The 16,764-nt window shown below is 45.6% G+C and overlaps 2 protein-coding genes across 2 annotated transcripts; one reads left to right on the top strand and one right to left on the bottom strand.

Moving 5' to 3' along the window:
- The first annotated feature begins 43 nt into the window (after positions 1-43).
- LOC5510073 lies at positions 44-10,311 on the top strand. The gene is made up of 3 exons (XM_048724456.1): positions 44-177; positions 5,612-5,676; positions 7,998-10,311. Exons 2-3 carry the CDS (start codon positions 5,628-5,630, stop codon positions 9,977-9,979), a joined length of 2,031 nt encoding a protein of 676 aa, XP_048580413.1. The 5' UTR covers positions 44-177; positions 5,612-5,627; the 3' UTR covers positions 9,980-10,311.
- Positions 10,297-16,755, bottom strand: LOC5510049 (2-amino-3-ketobutyrate coenzyme A ligase, mitochondrial). Its single transcript, XM_001630503.3, has 12 exons — positions 16,626-16,755; positions 15,210-15,406; positions 15,046-15,135; positions 14,713-14,932; positions 14,368-14,464; positions 14,199-14,285; positions 14,004-14,086; positions 12,474-12,583; positions 12,011-12,112; positions 11,571-11,652; positions 11,436-11,483; positions 10,297-11,193 (listed from the first exon to the last, which is right to left on the bottom strand). Exons 1-12 carry the CDS (start codon positions 16,666-16,668, stop codon positions 11,084-11,086), a joined length of 1,269 nt encoding a protein of 422 aa, XP_001630553.3. The 5' UTR covers positions 16,669-16,755; the 3' UTR covers positions 10,297-11,083.
- Between the last annotated feature and the right edge of the window lie 9 nt (positions 16,756-16,764).

Raw genomic sequence — 16,764 nt, forward strand, 5'->3', positions numbered from 1 at the left:
TGTGTTTTGATGCGCGGTCAGAAAATCCCAGTTCCCCACGGCTTTAGGTCACTGGTTGTCATGGCAATATGACGAATTGAAGGAATTTGAGAACAATTCATCCTCGAGCATTCATTGTGATTTGATAGTTTTCTCTTGGAAAGAGGAAGATTAGAAGAAGCTAGGCTGTATTTGATGGTAAGTGATTGACATAGGCATGTTTTATCATATCTAATAATGATCACATGATCAGGAAAGGGATATAGGCGGAGCTTCTGTGTATTGCGCAAATTGCAATAAGGAAAAGAAAAGTTTGCTCATGCCTTGAGCTTTTCTATCAGACGCGACAAGTACAGCCGCGTTGTGAGGTTTTGGTGAAGGAAGGGGGGAGGGGAGGAGAGGGTATATCGCATACAAAAAGTTGAAAATTTGTCGTAAACATTTTGCGGCCGCGAGAGGGAGGGCAACGCGCACATATTTTTGCGCATGTATTGACTTGGAGAAACCTCCCAATTTATTGATTGGTTTTTATATTTGGAGATCACGAATGCATTTCTGAGAGGACATTTGTTCCCTTCGGTAAAGGCCCTCCATTCTTGGTCACTTCTAGAACATAGTCAGGATTTACGGGGTGTGTGCAGGCACAGGTATATTACTTGATAGGAAAAGGCCGCTTTTTTGCGGATGGGGTGGAGGGATGGGGCGTTAAACAGCATTCCTCCATCGGTTAATGATTTTCCTATTTCCCTTACTTTGGGATAATTGGTTCGATCTTGTGCCCGTTCGATCGAAATGACCATTCGTTTTAATTCGTGGGTTTAGGAAACACGCAAACTACCTTTTCATCCCTACCAGCCTGTTTGGGATTAAGATAAATCCCCTGATGAGGGGGCAACCACGAAACAGGCTTGTAGGAATGAAACAGTAGTTTGTGTGTTTAGTGATGAATTTTCACGCGCGTACAAGACAAATATCAGGCGATAACGTCCAACCAAAGTGATATCTGCCCTGTAAACATTTTTGTGCAGTTAAACTCGCATTTTGCCTCCATTTCATAACACTTTACAACAAACACAGTTCAGGAGAACTCCTGTTTATTTTGGATATGTAGCCAGCGCCCAGCTAGCAGTAATCACTGCTGAATGACATTACAATGCAAAACAATCTGACAAGCAGTAAACACTGCTGAATTTCGAATACAATTACTATCTGAAAAAATGAAATATTATAATCACCTAATTTATATTTACAAGAAGTTAATACTGAGCAGGACACGTAAACCAGAGATAAAAAACCTGTGGGGAAAAACTCTGGACCGTGTTTCCCGAACCAATGCTCAGCATTGCGTGCTCTCGGGGCTTAAGAGCCAAAGAAAAGGTTTAAAAAAGAAAATACCAAAAAAAATAAAAAAAATAGCAAAAGTCAATATGGCTTTAAACAGAGGAGCTGGCTAGATTGACACTAGCACGTTATGTCTCCCCTTATATACTCCTACCCATACTGCACTCTCTTCACATTCCCACGTGTTATTCACATGCCGTCAAAATAAACATTTCTGCCTCTATCATTACATTCCATCGGCAGAAATGTATTATTTTCGTCTGCTCAATAACTCCTCAAACAAACACCAAAGTTTTCAAAACGCTATGAAGGCACAGAAAGAATGTTTGATGTATTTTATAGAACTATCATCAATATATATTTTAAGAATTTATCCTGAAACGCGAAAGAAAGAGCAATGACAAAAACATTCACAACAGTGCGCGCTCGTGGCGTCATTCCCGTACACGTCAGCGCGCGCTCGTGGCGTCATTCCCGTGCACGTCAGCGCGCGCTCGTGGCGTCATTCCCGTGCACGTCAGCGCGCGCTCGTGGCGTCATTCCCGTGCCCGTCAGCGCGCGCTCGTGGCGTCATTCCCGTGCACGTCAGCGCGCGCTCGTGGCGTCATTCCCGTGCACGTCAGCGCGCGCTCGTGGCGTCATTCCCGTGCACGTCAGCGCGCGCTCGTGGCGTCATTCCCGTACACATCAGCGCGGCCAAAATTGAAAAAATTACTAAATATTTAGTATGAGTCTCACACACTATCACGAATCTAGCAATTTGATTGGCTCCCGTACTCAATATCTATTGAGCCATAGATAGCCGGCGTTTTCGCGACAAAAGCGGTTATTTATTACACAGAATTATTAAAGCTGTCATTTATTTGAAGGTATTAATGTGAGTGGATTCATAATAAAACAATTTGACTACTCGTTATGGTTTTCTATGAGTAAACGCACCCCGTTGACTATTTATTGACTCATAACACGTAGTCTAATTGTTAAATATAACATATATACAAAAACGTGATACACCAATATTAATGGTTCCACCTCTAACTCCCCTCCCCCAGCAGCTACCACCCCCATAATCATCATCACCACCACCACCAGCATTACCGCCACAGCACCATCAACACAACTAGCATTACCACCACCAATATCCCCAAACCACACTTTACCATGAACACCACCAGCATTAGATCCCCAAACCACACTTTACCATAAATACCAGCATAAGATCCCCAAACCACACTTTACCATGAATACCACCAGCATCTGATCCCCATACCACACTTTACCATGAATACCACCAGCATTAGATCCCCAAACCACACTTTACCATGAACACCACCAGCATTAGATCCCCAAACCACACTTTACCATGAATACCAGCATCTGATCCCCAAACCACACTTTACCATGAACACCACCAGCATCTGATTCCCAAACCACACTTTACCATGAACACCACCAGCATCTGATTCCCAAACCACACTTATTACCATGAACACCACCAGCATCTGATCTCCAAACCACACTTTGCCATGAACACCACCAGCATCTGATTCCCAAACCACACTTATTACCATGAACACCACCAGCATAAGATCCCCAAACCACACTTTACCATGAATGCCACCAGCATCTGATCCCCAAACCACACTTTACCATGAACACCAGCATAAGATCCCCAAACCACACTTTACCATGAACACCACCAGCATTGGATCCCCATACCACACTTTACCATGAACACCACCAGCATCTGATCCCCAAACCACACTTTACCATGAACACCAGCAGCATCTGATTCCCAAACCACACTTTACCATGAACACCACCAGCATCTGATCCCCAAACCACACTTTACCATGAATACCACCAGCATCTGATCCCCAAACCACACTTTACCATGAACACCACCAGCATCTGATTCCCAAACCACACTTATTACCATGAACACCACCAGCATCTGATCCCCAAACCACACTTTACCATGAACACCACCAGCATCTGATTCCCAAACCACACTTATTACCATGAACACCACCAGCATAAGATCCCCAAACCACACTTTACCATGAACACCACCAGCATCTGATCCCCAAACCACACTTTACCATGAACACCACCAGCATTGGATCCCCATACCACACTTTACCATGAACACCACCAGCATAAGATCCCCAAACCACACTTTACCATGAATACCACCAGCATCTGATCCCCATACCACACTTTACCATGAACACCACCAGCATCTGATTCCCAAACCACACTTTACCATGAACACCACCAGCATCTGATTCCCAAACCACACTTTACCATGAACACCACCAGCATCTGATCCCCATACCACACTTTACCATGAACACCACCAGCATTAGATCCCCAAACCACACTTTACCATGAACACCACCAGCATCTGATCCCCATACCACACTTTACCATGAACACCACCAGCATTGGATCCCCATACCACACTTTACCATGAACACCACCAGCATCTGATCCCCAAACCACACTTTACCATGAACACCACCAGCATCTGATTCCCAAACCACACTTTACCATGAACACCACCAGCATCTGATTCCCAAACCACACTTTACCATGAACACCACCAGCATTGGATCCCCATACCACACTTTACCATGAACACCACCAGCATCTGATCCCCAAACCACACTTTACCATAAATACCAGCATAAGATCCCCAAACCACACTTTACCATGAATACCACCAGCATCTGATCCCCATACCACACTTTACCATGAATACCACCAGCATCTGATCCCCATACCACACTTTACCATGAACACCACCAGCATAAGATCCCCAAACCACACTTTACCATGAACACCAGCATCTGATCCCCAAACCACACTTTGCCATGAACACCACCAGCATTGGATCTCCATACCACACTTTACCATGAACACCACCAGCATCTGATTCCCAAACCACACTTTACCATGAACACCACCAGCATTGGATCCCCAAACCACACTTTACCATGAACACCACCAGCATCTGATCCCCAAACCACACTTTACCATGAACACCACCAGCATCTGATTCCCAAACCACACTTTACCATGAACACCACCAGCATCTGATCCCAAACCACACTTTACCATGAACACCACCAGCATCTGATCCCCAAACCACACTTTACCATGAACACCACCAGCATCTGATCCCCAAACCACACTTTACCATGAACACCAGCATCTGATCCCCAAACCACACTTTACCATGAACACCACCAGCATTGGATCCCCAAACCACACTTTACCATGAATACCACCAGCATAAGATCCCCAAACCACACTTTACCATGAACACCACCAGCATAAGATCCCCAAACCACACTTTACCATGAACACCAGCATAAGATCCCCAAACCACACTTTACCATGAATACCACCAGCATAAGATCCCCAAACCACACTTTACCATGAACACCACCAGCATAAGATCCCCAAACCACACTTTACCATGAACACCAGCATAAGATCCCCAAACCACACTTTACCATGAATACCACCAGCATAAGATCCCCAAACCACACTTTACCATGAACACCAGCATAAGATCCCCAAACCACACTTTACCATGAACACCACCAGCATTGGATCCCCAAACCACACTTTACCATGAACACCACCAGCATAAGATCCCCAAACCACACTTTACCATGAACACCACCAGCATAAGATCCCCAAACCACACTTTACCATGAACACCACCAGCATTGGATCCCCATACCACACTTTACCATGAACACCACCAGCATCTGATCCCCAAACCACACTTTACCATGAACACCAGCATCTGATCCCCAAACCACACTTTACCATAAATACCAGCATAAGATCCCCAAACCACACTTTACCATGAACACCACCAGCATCTGATCCCCATACCACACTTTACCATGAACACCACCAGCATAAGATCCCCAAACCACACTTTACCATGAACGCCACCAGCATCTGATCCCCATACCACACTTTACCATGAACACCACCAGCATTAGATCCCCAAACCACACTTTACCATGAACACCACCAGCATCTGATCCCCAAACCACACTTTACCATGAACACCACCAGCATTGGATCCCCAAACCACACTTTACCATGAATACCACCAGCATCTGATTCCCAAACCACACTTTACCATGAATACCACCAGCATCTGATCCCCAAACCACACTTTACCATGAACACCACCAGCATTAGGTTCCAAGCCTCCCCCTCTTAGTTCACCACTTGGCTCTCACGCAGTAGCTCTCATTGTCAGGTGTGAAGTGCGTGTGATGGGATGTGGGGCAAGCAACGCACTCCCACCTGCACCGCCGCCTACAGGTTAGTAATGACGACATTTGGGCATTAGGTCATTCATTCTTATTTATGTGCATATAAGCTCCGATACACACCAGGATTTATAGACTTTCCATGAATCACTTCAGGCTACGACACATGAATTCTCGGGTGCATCCTTACCAGGAGGGTGTCCAGAGGGGAGACCAGAGGGGGGTCCGAGGGATCCAGAGGGGGTCCGAGGGATCCAGAGGGGGGTACGAGGGATCCAGAGGGGGGTCCGAGGGATCCAGAAGGGGTCCGATGGATCCAGAGGGGGTCCGAGGGATCCAGAGGGGAGACCAGAGGGGGTCCGAGGGATCCATAGAGGGGACCAGAGGGGGGTTTGAGGGATCCAGAGGGGAGACCAGAGGGGGTCCGAGGGATCCATAGAGGGGACCAGAGGGGGGTCCGAGGGATCCAGAGGGGAGACCAGAGGGGGTCCGAGGGATCCATAGAGGGGAGACCAGAGGGGGTCCGAGGGATCCAGAGGGGAGACCAGAGGGGGTACGAGGGATCCATAGAGGGGAGACCAGAGGGGGTCCGAGGGATCTAGAGGGGAGACCAGAGGTGGGTCCGAGGGATCAATAGAGGGGACCAGAGGGGGTCCGAGGGATCCATAGAGGGGACCAGAGTGGGTCCGAGGGATCCATAGAGGGGACCAGAGGGGATCCGTGTGATCCAAAGGGGGTCCGAGGGATCCATAGAGGGGAGACCAGAGGGGGTCCGAGGGATCCAGAGGGGGTCCAAGGGATCCAGAGGGGGTCCGAGGGATCAATAGAGGGGACCAGAGGGTGTCCAAGGGATCCAGAGGGGTCTGAGGGATCCATAGAGGGGACCAGAGGGTGTCCGAGGGATCTAGAAGGGGTCTGAGGGATCCATAGAGGTTGTCCGAGGGATCCAGAGGTGGGTCCGAGGGGACCAGAGGGGGGTCTGAGCGATCCAGAGGGGGTCCGAGGGATCCAGAGGGGGGGTCTGAGGGATCCATAGAGGGGACCAGAGGGGGTCCGAGGGATCCATAGAGGGGACCAGAGGGGGGTCCGAGGGATCCAGAGGGGGTCCGAGGGATCCAGAGGGGGGTCCGAGGGATCCAGAGGTGGGTCCGAGGGATCCAGAGGTGGGTCCGAGGGATCCATGGAGGGGACCAGAGGGGGGTCTGAGCGATCCAGAGGGGGTCCGAGGGATCCAGAGGGGGGGTCTGAGGGATCCATAGAGGGGACCAGAGGGGGTCCAAGGGATCCATAGAGGGGACCAGAGGGGGGTCCGAGGGATCCAGAGGGGGTCCGAGGGATCCAGAGGGGGGTCCGAGGGATCCAGAGGTGGGTCCGAGGAACCCATAGAGGGGACCAGAGGGTGTCCGAGGGATCCATGGAGGGGACCAGAGGGGGGTCCGAGGGATCCAGAGGGGGGTCTGAGGAATCCAGAGGTGGGTCCAAGGGATCAATAGAGGGGACCAGAGGGGGTCCGAGGGATCCATAGAGGGGACCAGAAGGGGGTCCGAGGGATCCAGAGGGGAGTCCAAGGGATCCAGAGGGGGGTCCGGTGGATCCAGAGGGGGTCCAAGGGATCCATAGAGGGGAGACCAGAGGGGGTCCGAGGGATCCATAGAGGGGACCAGAGGGGGGTCCGAGGGATCCAGAGGGGGTCCGAGGGATCCAGAGGTGGGTCCGAGGGATCCATAGAGGGGACCAGAGGGGGTCCGAGGGATCCATAGAGGGGGCCAGAGGGGGGTCCGAGGGATCCAGAGGTGGGTCCGAGGGATCCAGAGGTGGGTCCGAGGGATCCAGAGGGGGGACCAGAGGGGGTCCGAGGGATCCAGAGGGGAGACCAGAGGGGATCCGAGGGATCTAGAGGTGGGTCCGAGGGATCCAGAGGTGGGTCCGAGGGATCCAGAGGTGGGTCCGAGGGATCCATAGAGGGGACCAGAGGTGGGTCCGAGGGATCCAGAGGTGGGATCAAAAGGGGTCCGACGAGGGGAAGGGTCCAGACCCTACCCTTTGGAGGAAGAAATAACGCCAATCATCCTTAGCGCCTCGACTCCCCCATGGTCCTTTGCGCTTTGACTCCCCCATGGTCCTTTGCGCTTTGACTCCCCCATGGTCCTTTGTGCTTCGACTCCCCCATGGTCCTTTGCGCCTCGACTCACCCATGGTCCTTTGCACTCCGACTCCCCCATAGTCCTTTGATCTTCGACTCACTATAATCCTATGCGTCTGAACTTCAACTTTTAGTGACTGCTACTAATTTGTCTATTACGTGGAGGCGTTATGGGGACAAATATTTGTTTAGATATAATCTTACTCGGGTTTGTACTTTACGGTGCTTAGGAAAGACAACCAAGGATATAAAGAAACGTACCTTTTCCCAACAAGAGCGTAGAGGATCCGTCACCGCGGCTACAGCAGATCAGGGTGGAGAAAGCAATCACACAAAGAAGTCACCGCTAACTGAATCTTCTAAACATGTTCCCAAAGATGATACTCAAGAGAGCTCAGAAGAAGGGAGGGAAGTGACATTGTACGCAGTCGATTTGCCATCAGTTATCAGCGGCAGTGAGACAACTTCCGCTTCCGGGAGAGATAGCGGATATGTGCAGGAATCCCTGCAGGCTGGGGGAGATAGCGGGTATGCACAGGGATCCCTGCAGGCTATGGGAGATAGCAAGTATGCACAGGGATCCCAACATGTTGAGAAAGGTGTTGAAGATTTGGAGACTACGGAAGGCAAACGAAAGAATGACGTAACAGAAATACTAGAATCGGAAACACACTATGTAAGTCCAGAAAACGTAGTGGATTCAGATGTACCAGATGTCGACAAACTTGATAGTAAGTTAGATAAACCTGATAGTATGGATCCCACTGTTGACAATGATATACCAGATAATGCTGTAGATGAGCTGGTAGATTCGATCTTGAGATGTGTTATAGATGAATACGCACCGTGTCCCAGTCAAAGCGAAGGGCCACAAGCGAATTATCACCAGGGCGAGGAGCCACCTGTTGCTCGCCCGCCTGAGAGCCAAGAACAGCCATCGTCAGATGCAACAACCGCGGACACTATTATTGATAGCGAGCTATTTCATCTCGAAAACGAGCTTAATCAGGATAGTGCCCCACTAATTAAAACCACTCAAGACTTTTGTGAAGACAAGCATGAGGCAACAAAACGGGTCTCCATAAAAGTTGAAGGCGCCGTAGTGAAAGGTTCTCAAAATGCTACACATAAATTTAAGAGCGAGGACAGTCTTGACGCGATCTTGAAAAGCATGGATATCAAGCCAGAGGCTCCCACACAAAAGCTGCATATGGATAGCGACATTGTAGTGGAAAGCGTACAAGATGTTAGTCTGCCTGGCGCAAGTGATACTACAGTCACTAAGTCCAGCCTGATGGTGCCGACAGGATTCTCATTCAGCACCTACAGCCAAGACACCCCTTGTCGAAGCGGGCGAACGTCTCCGCATTTGTGCGGCTCATTCGAAGAACGCTCTGCAAGACTCGAGAAGTTCTTTAACGAAGAGCTGGACGTGCACCCGTCCGTGCGGTCCGTCAGATCCGCCACACTGAGGGACGCCCTTAGCGGGCAGTTTGACAAATTAGTGGAGGAGAGGGAGGATAGTGGAGAGGACGACGAAGAGACGGGGTGTGTACTTAACGTGTACGACAGGGCATCCAAGCACGATGACCACCTCTGTTGGGGCGACCCCCCTCCTAACATCCCACGGGACGATGGTCCACAAGACAAGCAAACACTCAAAACCCCACAAAACGACGATCAGAAAGACCAACCAACAGGTGATGTAACAATCAATTTGACCATCACATCTGCAGAACAAAAGACTGAGGAATCCTCGGGAAGTAACGCACAGGTCATTGGAAGTGGTGCCAAACTGTATGTTGCAACCGACCCTAGCAACCAACTTGGTGATATTAGCAAACCTAGCAACCAGAAAAATGATGTCGACCCTGGCAACCAACAAAATGATGTCAACCAGGAAAATGTTGGCCCTAGTAACCAGCAAAATGATGTCGACCAGGGAAACGCTGTAGGCCTGAGCAACCAGCAAAATAAGGTCGACCCTAGCAACCAACAAAATGATGTAGAGTCAAGCAACCAGCAAAATGAAGTCGACCTTAGCAACCAGCAAAGTAATGTCAACCAGATAAATGATGTCGGCTTTAGCAACCAGCAAAATGATGTTGACCCTAGCAACCAGCAAAATAATGTAAATTTTTGCGACGAACAACATGACAATGAAACTAGCATCAAGCCAAAGATAATAGAGCCTACAAACAGAAAAAAATGATATAGAGCCTAGCAACCAACAGTCCGGTGCATCTAGATCTTCTCAGTCAATAAATAACAAGCTGAGTGATCACTAAGAAAACCAGGTGACAAATTCTTAAGGGTTATGATTCTAATACCTCTCGAAGTTGTTAAGCTTTTTCATCATTGATCACAATAAATATTCCAAAGTATCTCAAAACTACTGCCTAAATATTTTTAACCAAGCCAAAATCACAGCCAGTCTTGTCATAAGAATCAAGCCAAATGCAAAAATAGGAACATTTTGTACTTAAAAGCTGTTACATTTTATGAAGATAAAAAAATAAAGGAAACTTCTTTTTATCAAAACAATTCATTCCACATTTTCCCATCATTATTTCTACACAGAAATATAATTACTTCAACTTAACTATCTTGTTATAGTGCCTAATTTTTATTATTGTGCCATATTTTACATTTTGCTTATCAAACGTTATCATTGCCGCAGCCTGTAGTGGCAACTGGCAACTTATTAAAAGGCCCTCAATTTAATTTAGATTTCCAACAGATACAAATCTGTTTCTTAAATAGTTGCTTAGCATTGTATCTCTTCTTTGATAAAATAAATTAAAGAAAAACTTGAGGTTGTGCCCCCAAAAATAGTGAAATATGACACATAAATAACAATAAAACTGGTTACAATAGTAAAATTAATTCTGGCACAGATATCGTAAAAATACGAATTGTCTTCTTAGTTGAAATACAGCGTTTCTAATAGAGAAGTCAACATGGTGATTCTTGACAAGGTGTCTGTAAGTTCCCAGAGTTCTTTGCTTAGAAGACTGTTAGCTTAGAAGCTGACCATGATCTAATTCAATTCTATATACCAAAGCTCACTTTTTCGTTAGATCATTAGATCTTCAATCAGTAAAATCAAGTTTGGATACCATATTGGATATCATATTCATGCTTGTTCTACAAGTGCTTTACTTTACCTACGACCTAATGACAATTATTGTTATTTATCTAACCTTTAACTCCTTGCCTATGACCTAATGACAAATTTTTTTTATTCATCTAACCTTTACCTCTGAGGTCAGTTTGGGTTGGAGGTCTAACGATGGAGGAAGGGGACTGTGTCCAGTCACTGGAGAACCCCCATATCTTTACCAACGTCAATGAATGTCTGGACACAGGTGTCAATTTCTTCTTTGCTGTGGCCTGCAGAGAGCTGAACGCGAATTCTTCCTGTGCCTAATAAAAATATTTATTCATCAAATAAGGTCAAGTGACAGGTGTACAAGGTGTACGTTCTTTTTGTCTGCATATTAGAGATATGTACAGTAGATGTGATTCACAGACATGGGACACTTACATATTCAAGTCCTGCTATGTTTAATTTCATGTAGAAGGGTTTCTTCATAAACAAACTAGATATGTTTAAGCAGCACAAAACATTGACCTATGAGGTAAAACTTTACGGCATCTTTTCTCACCTCTAGGGACTGTAGGATACACAATCCCAACTACGTATATTCCACGCTCTATAAACAGAAGTTGAATCAACATTTGAGACCTGGAGAAACGCACACGGCATATACACTTCATATAGAAGCCACAGCTTTCCTTACCTAGCATTTCGTTTGCAAAGTCCATGGCTAGTTTTGAGTCACCAAGCATTATTGGTGTAATTGGATGGCCATTAGCCCCTCCCTGGGGACAAAAACAAACATAAATCAAGCATGACCAGATGCACCCCCACCAGCAAATAAAGAGAAAACATGAAAAGTGGCACAGCAACCAAGGGGAAAACAAGAAGGGCACAGCAACCAGGTACAGCAACCAAGGATACAATGAAGAAAACATGAAAAAATGGCACAGAAATTAAGGAGGCAACATGACAAAATTCATAGCAACTAAGGAAGAACATGAAAAAAGGTACAGCAAAATAAGGACAAGCAAGAAAAATGCCATGCCACTCTAGAGGAGACAATTGCTTTGCAATCCATAAAAAGTCACCACAACACCATGCACAATCCATGCAATCAGTTCATATATATGCTGTATGTACCTTGATATTAAAGCCTGCTTGAGTCATCTTGGTTCTAAAGTAGCTCGTGTTATCTGCAAGTTTCTTAGACAGTTCTGAACCATCCATCAGCATGTCCAGCACCTTGTTTAGAAAACTGATCATTCATCCTTTCCTACTAGTATCTACTGTATCATGTGTCATGGCCTGCCAAGCATCATGATCACTTTATTTAGGATTTATTGAGGATTTGGTATCAGACAAAAAAGTGTCCAAAGATGACAACATTTTGTAATTTTAAGAAGTGGTTGTAACTAAAGTTTGGAGGTGACAGTTTGTCACTCTAGGGTAAAGATTGTAATACCAAGGCATGCTCCACATCATGCTAATAAGATATACAGTATAATATAAAACATTTTGTCTGCTATTAATTGAGTAAATGAACTCTGACTCAGACCCCCCCCCCCTTTCCTGTCCAACATCTGCTAATAAACCACTACCACACCTTGGTTGCACTGCCCACTACTGCAGGTGGGAGAGTGTTGGAGTATAAGTAAGGACGTGACTTCTGCCTCAGCATCTGCACCAGCTGTGAGGGGCCGGTAGTGTAACCACCTAGAAGCAAATCATCCACCATGACTCACAACTTACACTAATGCACATAACCACAGTACCACTCCCATTAGCTGTAAGGGGCCGGTAGTGTAACCAGCTAGAAGCAAATCATCCACCATGTCTCACAACTTACACTAATGCACATAACCACAGTACCACTCCCATTAGCTGTAAGGGGCGGGTAGTGTAACCAGCTAGAAGCAAATCATCCACCATGACTCACAACTTACACTAATGCACATAACCACAGTACCACTCCCATTAGCTGTAAGGGGCGGGTAGTGTAACCAGCTAGAAGCAAATCATCCACCATGACTCACAACTTACACTAATGCACATAACCACAGTACCACTCCCATTAGCTGTAAGGGGCGGGTAGTGTAACCAGCTAGAAGCAAATCATCCAGCATGTCTCACAACTTACACTAATGCACATAACCACAGTACCACTCCCATTAGCTGTAAGGGGCGGGTAGTGTAACCAGCTAGAAGCAAATCATCCACCATGTCTCACAACTTACACTAATGCACATAACCACAGTACCACTCTCATTAGCTGTAAGGGGCGGGTAGTGTAACCAGCTAGAAGCAAATCATCCATCATGACTCACAACTTACACTAATGCACATAACCACAGTACCACTCCCATTAGCTGTAAGGGGCGGGTAGTGTAACCAGCTAGAAGCAAATCATCCACCATGTCTCACAACTTACACTAATGCACATAACCACAGTACCACTCCCATTAGCTGTAAGGGGCGGGTAGTGTAACCAGCTAGGAGCAAATCATCCACCATGTCTCACAACTTACACTAATGCACATAACCACAGTACCACTACCATTAGCTGTAAGGGGCGGGTAGTGTAACCACCTCCAAGCAAATCATTTACCATGACTCACAACAAAACTAACACATCTAAATCACTCCCCATAATCCACAACTCACTAACACACCTAGCCCCAGGAAACTCCTCCTTGAAGTGGCAACATATAGTATGCTTGTTCTATCCCCTAGGGCCTTTTTATAGGTGCTCTGTCCCTTGACATGATTTTCTTTCAAATCAGGTAATCAATGGCACTTTAAATAAAAAGTATACATGGATATAAATGAATTCAATCATCCAGCTCTTTTATTTTGCCAAAGCCAAATAGAGGGTCAATAGTCTGTTACGGAGATAAGACTGAAAAGACTTCATACCATGTCATCATAATTAGATTTCTCAATTGACTTCTTCTTACATTTTGTGTATATTTTTAAATAATTTTAGGCAAGTTAGGCAGCTTTCTTATTTTGTTAGAATATACAGTAGGAGCCATCTCATGAAATGTCAGTAAACCATTATCAAATTATTGTGCACAGTACAAAATGTCTTACTTAGATACAACAGATACAACACTTTTAATGTAACATCACTCACCAGCTGCCCCACCAAGGGCCTTTCCAAGTGTTGAATTGATGATATCCACACGACCTCTGGTACCTGTATACTCATCAGTCCCTCTGAAAAGCAAACAAGGACAAATAATAGGTAGCTTTCCCCCCGGCAGCTTTCCCTCAGCCACATCCCTCTATCTTTTTTTTCTTTTTACACCTATAATCTTCTATAACATACCTCCCAGTATCACCAAGAAAGCCAGTTGCATGGCACTCATCAATGAAAACAAGTGCACCATACTTATCTGCCAGATCACAGATCTCCCTACAAAGCAACAGACTAGTACATCAGCATCATAACACACAAGATAACTATTGTGAAATAATCTATAACTAATTTCACATACGGAAGTGGTGCCATGGATCCATCCATGCTAAAAACACCATCTGATGCAATAAGTTTTATTCTTGCTCCATCAGCTTCCTTCAGTTTTTCTTCTAGATCTAAATAAAAGCAAATTAACTGAACATCAGCGAGAGTTTCAAGTGACAAATTGACAGCTACTCCTGAAATTTAAATTAGTCTAACAATTATATGTTATATTTTCTATCCCAAAAGGTGCATTTTTTAATGGATACTAGGAAAGTCTCTAAGCTTTTTAACAAAGGCCAAGCTGTTAAAAGCTCTAGTGCACTTCTTGTAAATATGTTATCGAGGTATAAAAGCAATAATGCCGGAATCACTAACTTACCTTGTACATCAATGTGCTTGTACTTGAATTTTTTGGCTCTGCAAAGTCTGATACCATCTATCATAGATGCATGATTCAGCTCATCACTGAAAACAGCGTCTTCGGCAGTGAGGAGACTTTCAAACAGTCCAGTGTTTGCGTCGTAGCAGCATGCATACAGGATTGCATCCTCCATCCCATGGAACTTGGATATTTTAGCCTCTAATGTTTTATGAATGTCCTAAGAGCATAAGTAATGAAGTGAAGAAAATGGTGAAAACTAATGTACATATAGAGAGTGTGGTGAAGCAGCTCTTCCCTGAAAATTAAGCTTACTAATATCAATAAACCTACCTGTGTTCCACAGATAAATCTAACAGAGCTAAGTCCATTTCCATACTTCATCAAAGCTTCTTTGGCAGCATTTACCACTTCTGCATTTGACTGAAAATAAAAACAAATATTAGCCATGAGCACTTATTTTGAACAAACAACACAAAAAATTACAAAAATCTTACAGAAAGTCCAAGGTAGTTATTGGCACAGAAATTCAGTATTTTGCTTTTTCTTCCTTCCACTTTGATCTGAGAAGCCTGTGGTGTTGTGATTACTCTTTCCCTTTTCCATAAGCCGGCATTTTTGATGGAAGCAATGTCATTATCTAAGATTTTCCTCAGTGCAACATTTCCTGAACTTGCATGCCTTGAAATAACACCTATATTGGCCATGAGAGAAACACATGTAAACAAGGCTTTCAGTAAATGTAAAAAAGAAGAGATTTTGTGGGATGCATTCAACTAGATAGAGCCATGTAAGGATTTTTTTATTCCAATTTCTTCATTTAAAAGCCGGATTACTCAAGGATGGGGTCTCCCTATCTTGGGGGCTTGGGCCACCTTTGGGGGCTTGGAAAGGCATGAAAATGGTGAATGGCACATTCCAGGCCGTATCCAGGGGGGTGCAGGGGGTGCGAACGCACCCCCCCCCCCCCCCACAACAGCCGTAAGTCTACTTTTGGTTCTCAATAGACATGATATTTGTAGACAAAACTCAAAATCATAAGCTAGATCACTCTGGTATGTAGCCAAATCCTACAAAAATGCCTGTGGAGATACTGCAAAGGCATGGAAATCCCTTTTTGTTATTTCGGAGTTGGTTAGATTTTTATCAGAGAACTCCATCCCTCCCTCCCCATCCCCCCCCAGAAAAAATTAAGTCCACTTTCTTAGATTTCGCACACCCCCCCACCCAAGAAAAATCCTGGGTACGGGCCTGCATTCCCATTTATTAAATAAAGGGGAGCCGCCCCTCCCCCCCTGGGGATACATTTATAGCAGTTTTTACGAGTAGTTTGCAGTGGTACAGGTGGGGTTTGCATTCTCAGGTACACAGCAGGAAATTCCCTAGGGAAAGGGGAGGGGGTAGAAAAACAGACATAGGTATCATGTAAAGAGGAATACTATTTGATGGTTCTTCTAGAGGAAACTATCACTTTTTGGTCGTCAGGGTCAGGGGGGAGGTCCATCCCCTTGCACCCCTGACCCCTCAACCCTGACCACTCAGTGAGAAACAATTTACTGTACCCGTTTGCCGACATTTGCGGGAAACCTGGTCACAAGGAATGAATCAAAATCATAAAAAGGTCTCATCCCGGGGGGGGGGGAGCAGTTTTTGATAGTGCCAAAAATGTAGAATAACAATAAAACTCATGATAAAGGAATTTTAAAAGTATAGATATATGAAGTAATTCTATCGCAAGCGTATCTTTTAGTACTGACTTTTAGTATCATCTTTCTAGTCCTCGACAGCTGAGAAAAGCAAGAGGTCATCAACGCATACCGTACCCCCAATACAGCACGTTGCGTGGCGCCCCACGTGAGGGGAAATCGCAATTTAATAACAGTCCTTAAGCAAAGCACTAAAACATAGCTCACCTGTGTTCCCAAACAACCGATTAACACGCTGAAGCGACGACATGCCCAAGGATTCCAACAATCCGTGACTTTTAAACGAAAACCAAACCAAGGTTATCACGGTCGCTATTGTGTCGGCGGAAGCCTCGCTTAGGTGTCG

The sequence above is a fragment of the Nematostella vectensis genome, chromosome 3, assembly GCF_932526225.1.
Source record: "Nematostella vectensis chromosome 3, jaNemVect1.1, whole genome shotgun sequence".
NCBI classification, from domain to species: Eukaryota; Metazoa; Cnidaria; class Anthozoa; order Actiniaria; family Edwardsiidae; genus Nematostella; species Nematostella vectensis.